General features: G+C 35.9%; 1 protein-coding gene across 1 annotated transcript in view; it reads right to left on the bottom strand.

Moving 5' to 3' along the window:
* SLC49A4 (solute carrier family 49 member 4) overlaps nucleotides 1-17,099 on the bottom strand; it is a 159,557-nt gene that overhangs the window by 104,552 nt on the left and 37,906 nt on the right. Inside the window, exon 2 of the mRNA XM_001371935.4 lies at nucleotides 11,263-11,359. Coding sequence (XP_001371972.1) covers nucleotides 11,263-11,359 — 97 coding nt within the window. The remainder of the gene's footprint in view (nucleotides 1-11,262; nucleotides 11,360-17,099) is intronic.

The raw sequence follows: 17,099 nt of genomic DNA, 5'->3' as shown, positions 1-17,099 counted from the left end.
TCTCTTTCTGCTTCTTTGCTCCCCATCCCTTCCTCAGCTCAGATCACCTGCTCCCTTCTAGTCTTGTCCCTTCATACTAGTTGAAGAAAAGGAATAGAAAGGTGAGAAGCTGTCCAGTCCACAGGCAAGGAAGTTCTTCAGATGAAGATAGAGAATTGCAGCTTCCCTCACCTGCACAGATCTCATTGTCCTCAAGCTAAAAACCTTGAGGGTTTGATTGAGGGCCAAGATAAGCTGGAGGTGGGGGAGGTGCAGACAAGCTCTAGAACACAAGGTATATTTGGTCCCCTTTTTAAGTGTAACTTTGGGCCATGCAAATAGGAACTCTGTCAAGCTAGAGGATGAGGTTTAGCAAACTTTCAGTGGTTAGAAATAGTTTTGTTAATTTTATTTTAATTAATGTTCTGTGATTTAAAAATAAATATCAAATGTGAAAATTTACATTTTTTAAAGATATGTGATTTCATCACTGTAGATATATCCATGCCATTGAGCCATAACTACTCTAGGTCTTGGGAAATAGTCTTTCAAAATTTTACTACAATATACAAAGGATGGGATGTGTGTGTATGCACATCTGTATGTCACATTAAAATTCACGATTCATTTTTCTGGTACATATTATACTATTTTTAACTAATATTTAGTGACATTTTGTTACTATAAATCACTTTCTGCTCTTCTATATTTGTATCTGCCTGTCTTCTGTTACATAGCATCAGAAAAATGAAACCACAGCAGAATCTGGAGCTAGGAAGGATTTTAGAAATCATCTAGCTCAATGTTCTAATGTTAAAGATGAAAATACCAACACCTAGAAGCTAAGTGAGTTATTGAGATACTTATTGATATATTTGGGATTATCTGATCTTGATCTATGATCAAGTATTCTTTCCATTCTAGATCATCTGAAAGCATCTTTGGTTTTTCTATTCTCAAAATTCTTAGAAGCAAAAAGTCACCAAGTGGCTAGCAAGTTCAGATATGTTAGGGCAATAAATTATCTCTTCTGAGGCAGAAGGCATAGTGAGATGGTTAATTTTGGAATCAAGAAGCCTTGAATTCTAAATCTGCCCTTCATACAAACTAGATATATGGCTACCAATAAGTTACTTAATCTCTCAGTACCTTGGGCAACTCTCTTAAGACAAAATAAATTGCAGAGGAGTTTCCAACCTGTGTATGTGGAGAGTGTTTCACAACTAGGAGTCACCTTTAACAAAAATCTCTGGTGTGGACCTAAAAATGACAAAATTTATTTTCACTTTTATTTGTTCAGCATTCAAAATGAAAGACAAAGTGGGCTAGACTACATTTGGGGAATTGTGCAGTATTTCCCCTGCAAGCTCCTTGCTATAACTTGAAACAAAAGCTGGTTTTCTTAACTTGAATAATTGTCTGGTTATGCTATATGGCTCAGAATCATAGAATGAATGAAAAAAAAAAGCATCTGTGTGAAGTACTAGGGACCCACAAAAATAAAATAGTCCCTGATCTCGAAGGGATTAAAGTCTAATGAGGGGAGATACATCATTGTGGAATCTCTGAAAGTGGTCAATATTATGATTACCAAAGGGTAGTGGAGAGATGTGTAATGGTTACTAGCAGTTTTACCAACATTTGACCAAATATTTTACCAAAAATGACTTTCATACTAGAATTGGTATCATCCCGGAAATGTATGACTGGAAAAGAAGGTAGGTCATATAGCAACAAAAGAAATACCATTAACCTCTTTAATATTAAGAGGCTTGTGGAACATAGCTTCCAGTACAATGGATGAATTATCTTACAGAGAGGTGTATGAATGAGTTAAAATCTGAAACATTAGAGGATGTGAACAATATAGCCAAGAACACGGATCCACTGAAATAATCTACTATCTATTTTACTTTAATTAGTATTTGTGACAGTTTTAGAGAGTAGACATTTAGAAAATAAAGTAATTAGATATTTTAATCAATATACTATATTTTAACATCCTTATCACAAACGAAGAGGTTATTTTTGTTTTACTTTGAGGTGAAATTCGGCCACTAAAAAATCTGACATTTATGTAGCATTTTGATGCTTGTGAAATGCTTTGCCTTTATTTAACTTGAGCTACAGGTACTGTTAACTAGTTTTACAAATGAGAAAACAAATGAGAAAACAGTGTTTAAGTGGCTTGCCTATGTTTGCACAACTGAATTTAGGTCCCTCCTGATCCTAAGTATAACACTTTACATTGTAACGCTTGTCTCTAAATGCTTATCTCTGAAGAGTAAGGTGTGCTGATAGCCTTCTGACTTACCTTCCTTACCTTTACCAAATATACATCAAAAGAGGAATAAGTATTTATTAAGCACCTACTATGTTCCAGGCACTGGCTTACAAATATTATCTCACTTGATCCTCACAACAACCTTGTGAGGAAGGCACTATTAGTAGTCCTATTTTACAGTTCAGAAACTATTGAGGCAGACAGGAGATTAAGCTACCTGCCCAGGGTCATAAAGTGAGTATATGTCTAAGGCCAGATTGGAATTCAAGTGTTCTTGATTCAGGTCCAACCCTATTCATTTTTACTACCTAGTGGTCTGTAGAATTTTGATTCTAGAATGAACCCAAATGAAACTAGTATGACAGGATTATCTTCTATTGAGAAAAATTGTGATATTTTTACTTTCTTTAGCTCAGAACAACAAGGAACAGAAAGATTATGAAGGAATTAGAGAGACTATATTAATCCAGAGCTTTGCTGGCTCAAAAAACTGTTCAAAGTGACATAATTTCTGGTCTTTGCAACTTCCTTGCAGCAGGTCTTTTCTGACCATCCCAGAAGCTGTGATTCTAAATTGAAAAACACTAAGGACTCAGATGGTAAGTAACTCTTCTCTTCAGCTGATCCAAACCCTTGGGTAGTGACTTGAGCTTACTTCTAACTTATCCTTTTAGGAAGAACTGCCAGATGGACTAGGTGCCAAGTAAGTGGGCCTTCCTGGATCTACTTTATTCCATCAATAATCCTGTCTTACATAAGAATTAAGGATACAATGGACCTCTCTGCTCAAGGACAAAAAGTGTCATTTCAAGTAGGACACTTTGTCATTTTGTCTTGCAGTACAAATGGCCCATAAGCAAAAAGACCACCAAAAATGCTGGTTACATCCAAACATCAGTTACAGAAGTTGGAGGGATAGAGAAATTGTAGGAAAAACAACTCAAAAACAAGTGAGCCTATATACTTAGGAGGTTCAATATAAGCATTATCAGACACAGTGGTGATGTTTATCAGAGATTAAAGGGCTGTTCAATGATGCCGGAGTCTTTCTTAGAAGAAAGTATCTGTTTATGTATTGATAAGACCATCAAGAGAGCTAGGTCAAAATCGACATCAAATTAAAGGAAAGGATAAAGATAAGAAGATGCCACCGGTAATTATAATAGTTTCAGTGTGGCCTATTTAAATAAATCAAGGCTAAAAAAAAGGAAACAGAAAAAGCAAAGAATATTTATTTTGAACATCAACATTTCCTACAAAATAAGGCCCACTGTAGACAGCAAACATTTGATTTCCATGTTAAGCTGAAAGACATCAATGTGCAGGAAATAACTAAAAGTATAACAGCAAAGAACAGTGTAAGCAAAAGAAAGTTTTACATGGGACAGAAATACCATTTTATCTCAAATGTATCAGTTGATTAAAAAAACAGTAGGGCAACAAAGAGGTGGAACAAGTAATTAACTAATTTATCAGTTTTTCTATCATGATCAATTTCCATCATTAATAGCAATAGAACTACCACATTTGAATTGCAGTCCTCAGTGTACTATATGAGGAAGCAGAAATGCCACTTAAAAACTAGTAAGTTAGGTACAAGGCATAAACTCATTTAAAAGTTAGGAAGGCACATGGAACAAATCTTAGAACAAACACAAGGAATCTGTGCCAGCAGCTGTATGAGCTTGAAAGTGAAAAGACTGTTTTACAAGTTAGCTGAAGCAAAGGAAAATATGTCCAACATAGGAAAAACCATGGATGACCATGATGATATTAATAACTACCATTTCACATGTCTTTATCTTGTTTTTACAAAGTCTTTATGAGAAAATTACATACAGGGGTAGCTAGGTGGCTCAGAGCCAAGCCTAGAGATTGGAGGTCCTGGGTTCAAATGTGGCTTCAGACACTTCATAGCTGTGTGACCCTGGACAAGTCATTTAACCTCCACTGCCTAGATCTTACTGCTCCTTCTGCCTTGGGACCAATGTACAGTATTTATTGTAAGATGGTAGGCAAGCGTTTAAAAAACAAACAGCACTAATGAAAATATGAAAAGTGGAGAGGCAAACAATTTTCTATAGCAGATCACATCTTTATAGCTATATCACTACCTGAAAGGTATAGAGAATACAAGATTCCACTGTAGTTATCATTTATTGATTACAAAAAGCACTTAAACTCAGTATGAAGTCTTAAAACCTCTCCTCCAACAGGAATTCTTATGCATATTTTAAAAGCATACAGAATTCCTTGATAAATGCAACCATAGAAAATTGTTCAATAACATTTTGATTACTATATCAAGTGAGACATAAAATAAGAAGATGCATGTATAATGATGGCATTTGCCACCATTATAGAAGATTTCCCCTGCAAAGTCCAATGGAAGAGGAATTCCCTATAGATAACAAGATCCTTCTAATGCTCCTGCTTGCTCATGAAATTGTAGTGACTGCATCAAACCCAGAACACCACCAGACTTCCTATGTGAGATTTATAATGACTGAAGTGTGAATGACTTGTCAATTCATATTGGAAAAATTAAATGAAAGAATAATATCTATTGTCCAGGTGAGACTATGCAGTTAGCTGGCCAGTCTGCTGAACCAGTACATCTATACAAGACAGATACTACAGATGAACAGATCTGAATTAGTGGGAAAAAAACATTCTAAGTTGCATTTGGGACAATTTGTCCTGCTTTTAATGATTGTAACACATAAACCCATCTTTTCAACTCTAATATAATCTCACAGTACTAAGTTTCAATTTTTTTTGAAGTTAATGTATATGATTTTACTGGTTCTGTTTATATCATTTCAAATTTCATATTTCTGCATATTCTGTATTCATTATATTTGTTCTTTTTTACAGCACAGTGGCCATACCCTGGTATGTTGGCAGGCAGAATAGACCAGGTAGTGGGGGGTACCCAACAGGCTTCAAACCTGTCAGTGAGTTAGAGGAATGTCTACTGTCTCATGTAAAGACTTCCCCTGGTGGAAGGGACGGAAGAAAACAATTTGTTTCAATGCCCATGAAGGTTGCAGAAGCAGGCCCTGTGGAACACATAAGGGTTTGGTTGGTCATTAAAGAAGTCCTGGTCAAGTGCTGCACCCCAAGCCATCGCCAGTTGTCTTGATTTTTGTTTTGCCACTGGACATGGATGATTCAGGAAGAGTGAGGCTGGTGACTTTGTGCAACTCCGCCTCACTTGACTCCAATTTATGCTTGAGTCAAAAGATTACACAAGTGATGTCATTTTGGTCCTCTTCAAGTAAAAAGAACAACCATCAATTCATTCCATTATATTCAAGTACCAAAATGGGTTAGTTATTCCTAAATTCATCAGATAGCATTTTTAAAATAACAAGTAAATTTGGTCTAGGGCAGCTAGGTGGCAGAGTGGTGGGCCTGAAGTTAGGAAGACTGATCTTTCTGAGTTCAAATTCAGCTTTAGACACTTACTAGCTGTGTGACCCAGGATTAAGTCATTTCACCCTATTAACCTCAGTTTCCTCATCTGTAAAATGAGCTGGAAAAGGAAATGGAAAACCACTTTTTGTCAAGAAGACCCCAACCGGACTCTAAATAATCACTCTAGTGCAAATACTAATAATATGGAAATAGGTCTTGATCAATGACACATGTAAAACCCAGTGGAACTGCTTGTTGGCTATGGGAGTAGGGTGGGAAGAGGGGAGGGAAAGAACATGAATCATGTAACTATGGAAAAATACTATGAATTCATTAATTAAATAAACTAAAAAAAAATAAGACCCCAACTGGAGTATGAAGAGAGACACAACTGAAATGAAGGTGCAACAAATGTGCCAGGCACCATACTATATTTCAAATATTTCACTTGACCCTTACAAAAATGCTGTAAGATAGGTGCTATTATTATTCTCATTTTATAGTTAAGGAAGCTAAGGAAGACAGAGGTTAAATGGCTTGCCCAATCACAAAGCTAGTGGGTGTCTGAGATTCTTAAAGAGGGAGTTCTCTTGGAGGAGGCAATATAGCAGATGACTGAAGTATAAAAAACAAGAGACAACCAAAAAAAAAAACAAGAGACAAATTAAACTTTTAAAAACATTTCTCAGGGAAAACATAAGAAAATTGTGTGATGATCAAGGATAATGTTTTTAAAGTAATTCTCTACAGCTTAAAGGATTTATATTCCAGGATTATCCTGAAGTGCTTTGGGGAATCTAAGCTTTACATATTTAACTGGAAAGGGTTTAGCCCTTGAATTTACAAATTTCTCAATTTTATCACAAAAAAAAGACCACTTTCTTTATACTATGGAAAATAATAGGATTTGCATGTCATCCTTACTCTGAGCTCTCTTCTCTTATAATTATTGGGAGGTGAGGAGAGACATTAATTGAATCTTTTTTAAAGGAAAATTTGTAAATTAAAATGAACTTGGAAATAATTTAGAACCTTTTTCCTTGAAATGGGTTTTAAGCACATTAGAATTTAAAGAACTAGAGCCAATATGGCAAAATAAAAAGCAGTGATACAGCCCAGCTTCCCCAACAACAATTTTAAACAAAGATTTAAAAGGACTAACAGACGGTAGGACCAATCCTTCAAACAGGGCTAGGCCAGTCGACTGGAGTTGCCACATGAATATGAACTAATAAGCCCAAGGCCCACAAGAGGGCTAGTCTAGCAGCACAGTTGCTTTGAAACTGATGAGACTTTCAACTAGTTCACAGGGGATGGGACCAACTACTATCTTACTGGAGAACCACCCAGGGCAAATCTACAGCTGTGTTGCCTAGACACGAACTGGGGTCTGGAGCCCGAAAGGACAGTGGTCAGACAGTACCCTTGTAATGACTGCATATAAGGCCTATGGAAGGATTTCAGGTCCCTGGCTCAGGCTACCCCTGTGATCCTTGAAAATCACAGTACTCAAAACCTACAGTGCAGACAAGACCAATCAAGAACATATGAAGCCCCAACAGTTGTGTGCTGAACTTGGCCCTAACAGAGTCCAATCTGGGAAGTAAGGCTGGAAGAATGTGTAAACAGCAACAAAAAAGATAAAGAGCAAGTATGATGCCAGAGGAACCCTAGACACAAACCTGAAAGAAAATAACTTAAAAACATCTATAAGGAAAGCCTCAAAAAAAAAAAAAACCAGCTTGGTCATAGATCAAATATAATTTTTAGAAGAGATGGAATAAGGGGCAGCTGAGTGGCTCAACGGATTGAGAGCCAGGCCCAGAGATGGGAGGTCCTGGGATCAAATCTAGCTTCACACATTTTCTAGCTGTGTGACTCTGGGCAAGTATCTTAATTCCCACTGCCTAGCCCTTACCACTCTTCTGCCTTGGAACCAGTACACAGCATTCATTCTAAGTCAGAAAGTATGATTTTTTTTCCTTAAAAGGAAGAAATGGAACAAGAGTTTATAAATGACATAAACTAAATGACAGTAATAGAGAAAAGAATTGGAAAAGAAATGAGAGCTCTGGAGCAAAGTTTTGGAAAGAGAATTAACAGATTTATATAAGGGAAAAAAAAACATTACCGTCATGGCAGACTCCTTAAAAATTAGAGTGGACCAAATAAAATTTATGCTTCTACGGGACTCCAAAAGTTACTAGAACTAGGCTGTTAGATTTTGGGGAAAAATACAGTAAGACTATCAACTGCCAAGCTAAAGAAAAGCTGTCATAACTGATGGATGCCTCCCATATTCTCCCACGGGGGCTGTTTTTCAGCTACTATACTTTTATTTTTTCTTTAATTTTTTAGAAACTGGGACACATTAACATGTCTTCAATTTCCATTTTTCCTCAGGTACAATATGGCAATCAATGAATCATTTATTAAACACCTACATTCCAGGCACTGAATATAAATAGAGAAAAACAAATAATCAGGACACGTTGGTTCTAAAAGGACAAATGAAGAGCTTTTTAAAAAGTATAGAACCAATGCTTACAAACTAGGGATAATACAGGCCACAGAAAATTTCACAGTGATTCACTACTAATTTAATGAGGGCCATCAATCAGCTACCAGTAGTAAAAATATTAAATATAAAAATTACCAAGAGTTAAGTTAATTTGGCTCTGCACAGGATTGATCCAATAACAAAAGAAATAATTCTATGAATACTGATGCACTAAACTGAACTGTTGGCTCATGGATCACAATTGGTTCTCTTTATATTAGGTTAATATAATTTAGAGTCAGAACTTCCTACAAATGTCACATCAGAATTCTGCAGTAAGTAGGTCCAGCTATCATTTTGTACTGTTCCCTCTTGGCATCCTTCACTGACATGTTCTTCATAAATCCAGACTACACAGTGGCATGATATCAGCCATGATTGGATCTGTACTGCAGATGCCCATGCTGAGCTCACCTTCAGGGAATTGTGGTCTCATTTGCTGGGACATAAGACAACATTCAGTACCCAGAAGAGAAGGGCAATTCTTATCTTTCACCAGTTTGTGACCTTTATATTATTTATGGCCTCCATATAAAAGAGTAGAAATAGCCTGTCCATTTAATTATTTCTATCTCCTTCATGTGCTTATGGCATCATCTTCTTTTTTAAAAATTTACTTTCTGTCTAGGAATCAATACAAAGTGTCAATTCCAAGGCAGAAAAGAACAGTAAAGACTAGGCAATGGGGGCTGAGTGACTTGTCCAGGGCCAAATAGCTGGGAAGTATCTAGGGCTAGATTTGAATCCATTATCTCCAATCTTCAGGCCTGACTCTCTATTCACTGAGCCACCTACTTGCCTCATGCTAATGATATTCTTACAGAAAAGGCACAGTAGAATAATTAAATTCTCTAAACCAAAGGAATGAGGTCTGGGATAAATGAAGAGTTCAGGTAGCGAATGCTTGCCCACCTCAACAATTTGAGGAAGCTGATCATGTATAATTATGTAGTTGACTGTACACTAGGCTTGAAAGTCAACAGACCTGCATTTGAGTCCTACTCAGTCACATTAGCTAGTTGACCTTTAGCAGGATACCCAATACCTCTCAGTTTAAGTTTCCTCATCTATAAAATGGGGATAATAATAGCACCTACCCCGTAGGGTTATTGTGGGGATCAAAATAAAAAATTTGTGGCATAGAGCCTTAAACTTGGAGTCAGGAAGATGAGTGTTCAAATATGGCCTCGGACACTAGCTTTGTGACTCTCAGCCCCTTAATCTCTGCCTCAATTTTGTCATCTATATAATGTGGATAATAACAGCACCTACTTCACAGGGTTGTCATGAAGTTAAAATGAGATAATATTTGTAAAGTGCTTGGCACATATTATATGCTTAATAAATGCATGTTAAAAATTTTCAAATAAAAAATTCAAATGCTTTGAAAACATTAACTTAAATAAACACAAGATATTGTTATTATTAGGAGAAAAACCCCAAACCCTGGTTTGTAGAGTGTTAGTCTAATAAACCATGAGGGCTTTTACCTGGTCCTTAGCCTAGCAAGTCTAAAACTAGGTAGGATTAGCTCTTCTAAATTCCTCAGGGTAGAGGATCATATCATACAGTGACTGAAGGGTCCCTGTCATGTGTTTCTGTTTCCCTAAGACCCAGCTTTTTAAAAACCTATGAAAGATCTATTATTTCTTGTTTTGGGTTGTCTTCTGATTGTATCTCTCCTCTTAAGCAAGGTTAATGTTATAACTATATATAGAAGAATACAAAATGTAAACAATTATAGAAAAGGAATTTTTAACCTTTTTTTCTGAGCCAAGGATGTCCTTGGAAGATACATGAAGCCTATATACAGTTCTTTATTGTTGTTCAGTTGTTTTTAGTAATATCAGATTCTTTGTAACCCCATCTGGGCTTTTCTTTGCAAAGATAATGGGAGTGGTTTTCCATTTCCTTCTCCAGTCATTGTATAGATGAAGAAACCGAGGCAAACAGTGAAGTGACAGCTACTAAGTGTCTGAGATCAGATCTGAACTGAGGAAAATGTCTTCCTGACATCATACCTGGTACTCTATTTGCTGTGCTACCTAGCTACCTACTCCTTGGAATATTCTTAAACACATGCAATAAAAATCTGTAGGATTACAAAGGAAGCCAGTTATATTGAAAAAAGATTTTTAAAAAACCGAGATCAAGGGCACCAGGTTAAGAATCCTTGATATAAAAATAAATATTTTTAGTTCCAAAGGTCCACTTAAAATCAACAAGAAACAAAAATTATTGTTACAGTCATAATCTATTAGATGAATAGGTGTGTGCAGGTACATACACAGGCTTCTATTAAGAGAATGTGAATTATATGGAATCTAATAATCATAAAATAAGGTCTTCATTTAAAAGTACTTTCTTATAGAACTTTTTACATCTGAGTTGAAGATATTCCATTTCTCCTTTCCTCTTATCAGTGATCTATTCTCCTCTCATCCTTTTAACTGACTTATCTTTTCCTTTTCCTTGGAGTTCTACGTCTCTAATTTCTCACCATCATGCCATAATTAACTCAGTGCCACAAATAATACAAAAGAGCAGAATATATGTACATACATTTGTACTTTTAAAGAATAAATTTCTGTACTTATATCTGAATAAATGTAGTTCAAGAATTAGCAATATATCTGACAAAATAATGTCCCTATAGCTATTTTGAACTGTTTTGAAAAGATATTTAGCTCTTCATTAAAATATAAACTCTTCTTCCTAATACCAAAATTTAAACTTAAAATTTCCTAAACTGAACACATGCTTTTAAAACAACAAATTGAGCAGTCTGTTATTTTCAAACCTCAAAATGAAAAACCCTGCTAAAAATGGGGAAGAAATTAAGTACTTCTACATACAACAGAGCCCTCTACTGATAGATACTTTCATAAAAGGGAAAAAAATCTGAAGCTGACAGACAGTTATCTTATAATAACATATACTAGCAATTACACATGTACAATAGAATTACAACAAAAGGAAAAAACAACTGAAATTTTAAAATTTAAACTACAAAATTTACCTTTTCTTAATCACGATATCTGATGATACAGGTATGCATCTTAGACCTGTTCCCAAAACCATAAGAAAGGATGTCAGCAGCACAGTTACTCGGAGACCTAAAACACAAAATAATCTGAATTATTTTTCTCTTTTTAATCATGTTAATAACAAATCTATAAGATGCTGCAAACATATTATAAAGATGTTTTATTAATTTTTTAGTGATTCTCCCTACCCCTCTCCTCCTCCCCCTGCAAACAAATGTCTGATTTTTAGAACTGTATGTTCAAAAGGACATTAGTCCACTATGATGTTATTCTCTGACCCAGCAATGCCATATTCCTAGGCTAATATCCCAAAGAGATCAAAGAAAGAGGAAAAGGTCCTATGTACACATTTATAGCAGCTTTTTTTTTTAGTAGTGAAGAATTATAAATTAAGAGGGTGCCCATGAATTGAGCAATGGCTGAACAGATTATGGGATATGAATGTAATGGAACATTACTACTGTGCCATAAGAAATGATGAAGGGAGTACTTTCAGTGAAACCTGGGAAGACTTATAAGCATAGTGAGGTGAACAGAATCAGGAGAAACTTTGAGAGCCTTAAGGATTCTGATCAATGAAATGACCAACCATGTTGATGATGAGAAATATTACCCACCTCTTAACAGAGTGATGGCTAAATATTCAGAATGAGATACAAATCTTTTGGATACAGTCAATAATGGGAACTTGTTTTGCTTGACTATGCAAGTTTAATATAACGGTTTTCTTTTTCCTTTTTCCAGAAAGATGGAAGGGAAAAAATAATAACTGAAAAAAAGAAAATGTAATTTTAAAAAGATGAAAGTTTTCAATTAGATTTTAAAAATAAAATGGCTTACATATAAGACAAACAAAAACCTTAAGAATTCTAGGTTCCTTTTCTCTGACAAACCAATTAAAAAGTTATTTTTTCCTAATACATGATAATAAAGTCAATCTTTAAATAATTTCCAAAAACATTTTTAAAAGGCTTATTCCTTTTAAGTACTTTCTAAAAATTAATTACTCAGTTGTTTATCATTCTTTTCATAATCATAACAAAATATTATTACAAAGCAAAAAAAAATGCCTTCAGTAGCTTTTTGCCTTCTAATTATTTATTTTTTTTTTTAAACCCTTACCTTCCGTCTTGGAGTCAATACTGTGTATTGGCTCCAAGGCAGAAGAGTGGTAAGGGCTAGGCAATGGGGGTCAAGTGACTTGCCCAGGGTCACACAGCTGGGAAGCGGCTGAGGCCGAATTTGAACCTAGGACCTCCCGTCTCTAGGCCTGGTTCCCAATCCACTGAGCTACCCAGCTGCCCCCTTGCCTTCTAATTATTATTAGATTTTCAGCCATTCATTTTGATGGCATACAGAACTATTACTATTAGGTAATGATAGATCATGAATTAGATGACCCCATGGAACACTAAGATATCCTTTCTTCCAAAGCCACTGCTATATCTCAAAGTCCACCAAATCATTTCAAAACATGCTGTTTATCATGTTGGTCACTGGAAGAAATAAGCATATAATAGTTTAAAAGCAAATTAAAGTTCATACCCTTTCCATAACTTTTATATGTGAATGTTACTGTTTTAAGGTGGAGTTAGACGCAAGTCAGAATACCTCTCCAAAGAAGTTGGGACAACCTAAGCCCTTCCAGTCACTATCTAGAATTCTAGTACAAGTTAGTCAGAAAAGAACTCATCAAAGTCAAAAGCAAGACGGAAAGCAGGCACTTCCAAGAATTAATGATCTATTCCCTCTCCTTCTTTCTGGTCCCATCCCCCAACCCCGCCTCAAGTCAGCAAATTGTAGATGACTCTAGAGACCTAGTTTCTTATTCTGAATACATCAAGAGTCACCAAATATCTGAAAGGGTTCAAGAAACCAATCCTCACAGAATAAATCTATAAGAGTTCCCTATGGATCCTTCAGACATATATGGCACAGTGGAAAGTACAATGGATTTAGAGTCAACATGGGTTCAGCTCTTTCTATGTACTTACCTGTATTACTTTGAGAAAGAAAAAAGTTTAAAAAACTCTTTGGGCATCAGATTTTTTCATTTGTGAAATGAGATGGTTATCTATTTAGAGCTGGTCCTTTCCTGCTCTAAATACAAGGACCCTATAATTTAATATCAGTGAAAGAGTAGAAAAAACATTGGTTCTGGATTAAGTCAAACTGAGTTCCTATCTTCTCTCTGTGAACTTGGTCAAGCTACTTAGCCTTCCTATGCCTAAATTTCTTCATCTGTAAAATGAATAGGTTGGGCCAGATAGCCTTTGAAATTCCTTTCTGGCTCTAGCCTATGATTTTGAGAAATTATGTCTCTAATCCTGAAGAGGGATACTGATTTCCTGTTACTAATACAAAGTTCAATGTAACAACAGCTCACAATAATAAAGCATGTTCCTCACAAAACTGGGTGGTAGAGCAGTGTTACCCCACCTTCACTTTACAAATAAGGAAACCAGGCCTCAGAGGTGTTAAAGTACAGATGTCTTGTGTCCCAAGTTTCCTGCTCTTCATTCTAACAAGTCCTTGTTTTATCTTCAATCTCTCCCATGCCTACTATGGCACTTCTAGCATACCTTCAAGATCCTTGGATCTGGGTCTTTTCTTTATTCTATACTGTTCAAAGAATTATGAATTTAGAAATTCTTTTCAAAAGTCTTTAGTTTTCAAGGTCTAGATGAGGTACCACGTCTTGCCTTGGTGATGCCTTCCCTGATTCTTGCCTTGTCAAAAAAAAAAAAAAAGTTACACTACACTCTGTCCTCAAATTAACTTGTCTTTATCTATTTGTAAGTATACTATATGATACCAGCAAAATATATGCTCCCTGAGGTCAGGACCTATTTCATTTTTGTCTTTTTACCCTCATTGAATAAGACAGTGCATGTAGTTGTGGCCCAACAAATGTTTACAAAGTTGGAACTTCGGTCATTTCTATATCCTTCCCTTGCCTCATCAATCATTCATTACTCAGTCTCTTCATATTATCTGAATCACCAAAGTTCATTTATAAATATCACATAAGGCCTAGATGATTCAATGCTATATCTATAGAGAGATAATAATTGTATTAGCATAGTGGTTTGTACATGAGGACTGCTATGTAAATGTTAGCTATTATCACTGTTCTTCCTCATTTCTTTTCCTGTGGCCTCTCAGCTATCTTAAACTCATCAATCAAAAGCTTTTGAATCATCATTTTAATCACTCTTATTTTATTTTGGCTCTTCTTTAGATGAAAGGCAGCATGTGGAGACATCTGAAAGAATTAGATTCAAATCTCTTCTCTGGTTTGTATCAGCTGTATGACTGAGCAAATCACTTAATCTCTCTAAACCTCAGTTTCCTCATTAATAAAAATAAGGTAAGACTATCTACCTCAAACATTCACAGCATGAGGTTGTTGAGAGGATCAAATTAGTGAAGTGTTTTACAATTTTAAAAGTGAAAAATGTTAGTTATTAATATCAAGACTAGTGGAGAAATTCAAGGTCCTACCTTGATGCCTCCTCATCTCTCTTATTATTTGCTATCAGTATATAACCCACAGATATATAAGGAAAAGGAAACATCAAATAGACCAATATGGTTACTGGCAAGCTGTATTTTTGTAGTAGGATGTAAGCTACGAGGAGGTAAACATTGTTTTTTGATTTGTGTGTGTATCCCTAAGCCTGAGTACAGTTCTTGTAAATATTTTTTTTATAACATTATTTTATTTGGTCATTTCCAAGCATTATTCATTGGACACAAAGATCATTTTCTCCCCCCCTTCCCATAGCTGACGCGCGATTCCACTGGGTATCACAAGTGTTCTTGATTCGAACCCATTGCCATGTTGTTAATATTTGCATTAGAGTGTTCTTTTAGAGTCTATCCTCAGTCATATAACCTCAACCCCTGTAGTCTAGCAGTTGCTTTTCCTCGGTGTTTTTACTCCCACAGTTTGTCCTCTGCTTGTGGATAGTGCTTTTCCTCCTAGGTCCCTGCAGATTGTTCAGGGACATTACATTGACACTAATGGAGAATTCCATTACGTTCGATTGTACCATAGTGTGTCAGTCTCTGTGTACAATGTTTTCCTGGTTCTGCTCCCTTCGCTCTGCATCACTTCCTGGAGGTTGTTCCAGTCTCCATGGAATTCCTCCACTTTATTATTCCTTTCTGCACAATAGTATTCCATTACCAACATATACCACAATTTGTTCAGTCATTCTCCAACTGAAGGTCATCCCCTCATTTTCCACTTTTTAGCCACCACAAAGAGCGCAGCTATGAATATTCTTGTACAAGTCTTTTTCCTTATTATCTCCTTGGGGTACAAGCCCAGCAGTGCTATGGCTGGATCATAGGGCAGACATTCTTTTATTGCCCTTTGGGCATAGTTCCAAATTGCCCTCCAGAATGGTTGGATCAATTCACAACTCCACCAGCAATGAATTAATATCCCAACTTTGCCACATCCTCTCCAGCATTCATTACTTTCCTTTGCTGTCATGTTAGCCAATCTGCTAGGTGTGAGGTGATACCTCAGAGTTGTTTTAATTTGCATCTCTCTGATTATAAGAGAATAAGAACACTTTCTCATGTGCCTATTAATAGTTTTGATTTCTTTATCTGAAAACTGCCTATTCATGTCCCATGCCCATTTATCAATTGGAGAATGGCTTGATTTTTTGTACAACTGATTTAGCTCTTTGTAAATTTGAGTAATTAAACCTTTGTCTGAGGTTTTTATGAGGATTGTTTCCTAATTTGTTGCTTTCCTTCTGATTTTGGTTACATTGGTTTTTTTGGTATAAAAACTTTTAATTTGATGTAGTCCAAGTTATTTATTTTGCATTTTGTGACTCTTTCTAAGTCTTGCTGGGTTTTAAAATCTTTCCCTTCCCAAAGGTCTGACATGTATACTATTCTGTGTTCACCTAATTTTCTTATAGTTTCCTTCTTTATGTTCAAGTCATTCACCCATTTTGAATTTATCTTGGTGTAGGGTGTGAGGTGTTGATCTAATCATAATCTCTCCCACACTGTCTTCCAATTTTCCCAGCAGTTTTTATGGGATTTTTGTCCCCAAAGCTGGGATCTTTGGGTTTGTCATATATTGTCTTGCTGAGGTCACTTACCCCGAGTCTATTCCACTGATCCTCCTTTCTGTCTCTTAGCCAGTACCAAATTGTTTTGATGACCGCTGCTTTATAATATAGTCTGAGATCTGGGACTGCAAGGGCACCTTCCTTTGTATTTTTTTTTTCATTATTTCCCTGGATATCCTTGATCCTTTGTTCCTCCAAATGAACTTTGTTATGGTTTTTTCTAATTCAGTAAAAAATTTTTCAGAAGTTCAATGGGTATGGCACTAAATAGATAGGTAAGTTTGGGTAGGATGGTCATTTTTATTATATTGCCTCGTCCTACCCATGAGCAGTTAATGTTTTTCCAATTGTTCAAGTCTAGTTTTAGTTGTGTGGAGAGTGGTTTGTAGTTGTGTTCATATAGTTCCTCTGTTTGTCTCGGGAGATAGATTTCTAAGTATTTTATTTTGTCTAAGGTGATTTTGAATGGAATTTCTCTAATTCTTGCTGCTGAGATGTATTGGAGATATAGAAAAATGCTGATGATTTATGTGGGTTTATTTTGTATCCTGCAACTTTGCTAAAGTTGTTGATTATTTCGATTAGCTTTTTGGGTGAATCTCTAGGATTCTTTAAGTAGACCTTCATGTCATGTGCAAAGATAACTTGGTCTCCTCCTTGCCTATTTTGATGCCTTCAATTCCTTTTTCTTCTCTAATTGCTACTGC

The sequence above is a fragment of the Monodelphis domestica genome, chromosome 4 (assembly GCF_027887165.1).
Source record: "Monodelphis domestica isolate mMonDom1 chromosome 4, mMonDom1.pri, whole genome shotgun sequence".
Taxonomy (NCBI): domain Eukaryota; kingdom Metazoa; phylum Chordata; class Mammalia; order Didelphimorphia; family Didelphidae; genus Monodelphis; species Monodelphis domestica.
The sequence above is the reverse complement of the archived record's forward strand: the minus strand, read 5'-3'. Positions and strand labels throughout refer to the sequence as shown.